Source organism: Athene cunicularia (genome assembly GCF_003259725.1).
Source record: "Athene cunicularia isolate RWA chromosome 7 unlocalized genomic scaffold, athCun1 chr7_part1, whole genome shotgun sequence".
In the NCBI taxonomy this organism is placed as follows: Eukaryota; Metazoa; Chordata; class Aves; order Strigiformes; family Strigidae; genus Athene; species Athene cunicularia.
The window spans coordinates 13,145,672-13,148,386 of record NW_020799107.1 but is presented as its reverse complement, the minus strand read 5'-3'; the positions used below and the strand labels follow the sequence as shown (position 1 = coordinate 13,148,386).

Below are 2,715 nucleotides of genomic sequence, written 5' to 3'. Positions count from 1 at the left end.
CTGCAACTGGAGGACTGCATTAAGTAAGCCCTTGGTACCAAAGGGGCGTGCAGGGCAGTAGCTACCGCTCGGACAGCGCAGGCGCACCAGGACTCTGCAGGTCACACAAGCTGAGGGGCAGCGCTGGGCAGTATCTCTGAAGCCAGTCACGTCCAGTCATAACAAACTTTACTGAAAGGGTAGACCTTCTTGGACTATATTCCTGGTCCCTGTATTAGGTATACAATTTGCCAGAATACTTGTGCATTACTATTAGAAAAAGGCAATGTTAATGTTTGTAGGACCAATTTTTTTATTATAAAGACATTTTTTGTGTTTGAATATACCATCATCATGGTCTGTAACATTAAAAATTCCTTGGAAAAAGTGGAAGAAAGAAACATTTCACACACAGGCACAAACTGGATAATTAAACCAGCTCTAGTTCAATTTCTGTGCTAGAAGAGATGGGTAACAAATTATTTTCAACTGTCAACCAATGGAAAGAATTTGACAAAATTTCAGAAGGATAAATATTTTATAGGTTAAAACTCGTAATGAAGTTCTTGGTCAATAAGGTGTATTTAACATGACAGATGACTGAGAATGCCCCTAGTTATTTGGTGCAAGTTAATTTCATGCAAATATTCCATTTTTCACTGAATGTTGTTAAAATACAGGGCAAAATCTTTAAAGGTAAGCAATGAAGAAAAACCTGTATCACTGTGGACTACCAGGGTGAGCATCACCTCACAAGCCTAAGAAAAGTAGAGACAGAAAGTTCTCATCTCTACTGTACAGGAACATGTTATGCAGTCCACCCAATAATCTTATACATCAGGGCCCTCAGAAGCCTGGCTTCATAGGTAACGGTATTCTTCCCACTGTGCATCCTCTTCTCTTCAAGGGGCTGCTCGATGACAGCTGGGATGTTTCTTCCATACAGCTCACACTGCTTCAGAAACTGAACGCACTCTTGAATAACGCTGTCGTGTAGCATAATCATGTGCTTCGACATGTTCTCCAGCAAGGACAGGAAACACCGTTTGGCGTAATACCATGTGTCAGTGCTCAGTTTTTTGTTATATGGCTCCAGGCTTTTAATGACCCTTGAAATACCAAAGTCATAGTTTCCCTTCACACAGTAGAGGGTACCAATGACTAGATTGACAATGCAGAGATGGTAGACATTTTTATCAGGATTATTATAGGACAGCTGCTCTTCTCCTTTCTCAATTTTCCTCAGCAATTCCTCTGCATCTTCATTCTGACTTGTGAGGATGTAGGAGACACAGAGGTTAGCTAACACAATAGCACTGACGTGGAGAATGTTGTCATAGTGCTTCTTAACTATTGGCTCATAGAAGCTAATAGCCTCTTTATACTTGTTCTCTTGCATGAAGAGCACGTGAGCCACATTGAGCTTCCACACCTCATGTTCATTACAGAACTCCACCGATTTGCGGAAAATCTTTTCTACCATTGCGTAATTCTTCATGTCCCAGTAGATCTTTGCCTGGGCCATCAAGATAGGTACATATTTTTCCAGGGTCTCATCATACTCATTAACTGCTTTTTTCACAGCTTCATCATCCCAATTTTGTCTAGCTTCCTGTACCTGCTTCGTGAGTTTTCTCAGCTGCTCAGTCAGTGTCCCTGCTGAATCATCTAACTTGTGGAAAGCCTCCTCAGGGGCAGTTTGACAAGTAATAATGGCATCCAAGAAGTTGTACAGGTAAGGTGTGAGGAGTTTGTAAGTCAGATGGGCATTCTCTGCCAGCACATCAGCTGCCAGGTCATAGTACTGATGTTTGCAATAGAGGAGTAACAAGTTTCCAAAAGTTTCTGGCGGACAGGGGTTCTGCAGCAGAAGAAACTGCAGTTTCTCAAACCCTTCAGTGGGCTGGCTGTCCATGTTCATTAGTGCTTGGTTGTGCAGTGTGACTGGATCCAACTCCTCTTCGGCCCTCGGTGGCATATCTGTGAGCGCCTCCTGGGCCGCTTTCAGGTTGTGCAGTTGGTACTCAATGGCTGCCTTGAGGTTGAAGGCCTCCACCAGGGCTGTGCGGTGCAGGAGCAGGGTGTTGCCTACGCTGCGGACATCAATGCCCTCAGTGGTCATGCCCACACTGAGCTCTGGGTGCTGGTGGATGCCGCGCTCTATGATATCGGAGATGTGTTTGAGGGCAGGGGCATACTGCTTGGCCGCGTAGCAGCACAGCGCCATGTTGTATGACAGCTCAGGGCAGTAACCCAACACTTGCATGGCACCGGCAAACTTGCCGCTGGCCTCTTCGTGCCGCCCCTGCCGGTACAGCAGGCAGCCCAGGTTGATCTCGGCGTCAGCCCGCTCCGAGGGGTCTTCGGCTGTGCCGTGGCCGCCGTCGGCAGCGGCGGCGAGGGCCTCCTCCACCAGGCTCTTGGCCGCCGGGAGGTCGCCCTGGGCATAGTGGACAGCGGCCTGGAGGCGCAGGGCCCGGCCCTGGTAGGCGGGGAGGTCCAGCAGCGGGCTGGCGGCCCGCAGGGCCTCGGCGTAGAGCCCGGCCTTGTAGAGTGCCTGCGCCTGGTAGAGCCGGTACGCGTCCAGCTCGGGGTGCAGCGCCACCAGCTGCTCGTAGCACTCGGCCGCCGCCGCGAAGTCCTGCAGCTGGTAGTGGCAGTAGCCCAGCAGGGAGAGGCCGCCCCGGGAGCGGCAGCTCTTCTGCAGCTCGCGGCTCAGCAGCGACACCGCCTCCC

General features: G+C 49.6%; 1 protein-coding gene across 1 annotated transcript in view; it reads right to left on the bottom strand.

Moving 5' to 3' along the window:
• Window positions 1–292: 292 nt before the first annotated feature.
• The window catches only part of TTC30B (tetratricopeptide repeat domain 30B), a 2,818-nt gene continuing 395 nt past the window's right edge, over window positions 293–2,715 (bottom strand). The window contains exon 2 of the mRNA XM_026852429.1: window positions 293–2,710. Coding sequence (XP_026708230.1) covers window positions 788–2,710 — 1,923 coding nt within the window. The 3' untranslated portion in view covers window positions 293–787. The remainder of the gene's footprint in view (window positions 2,711–2,715) is intronic.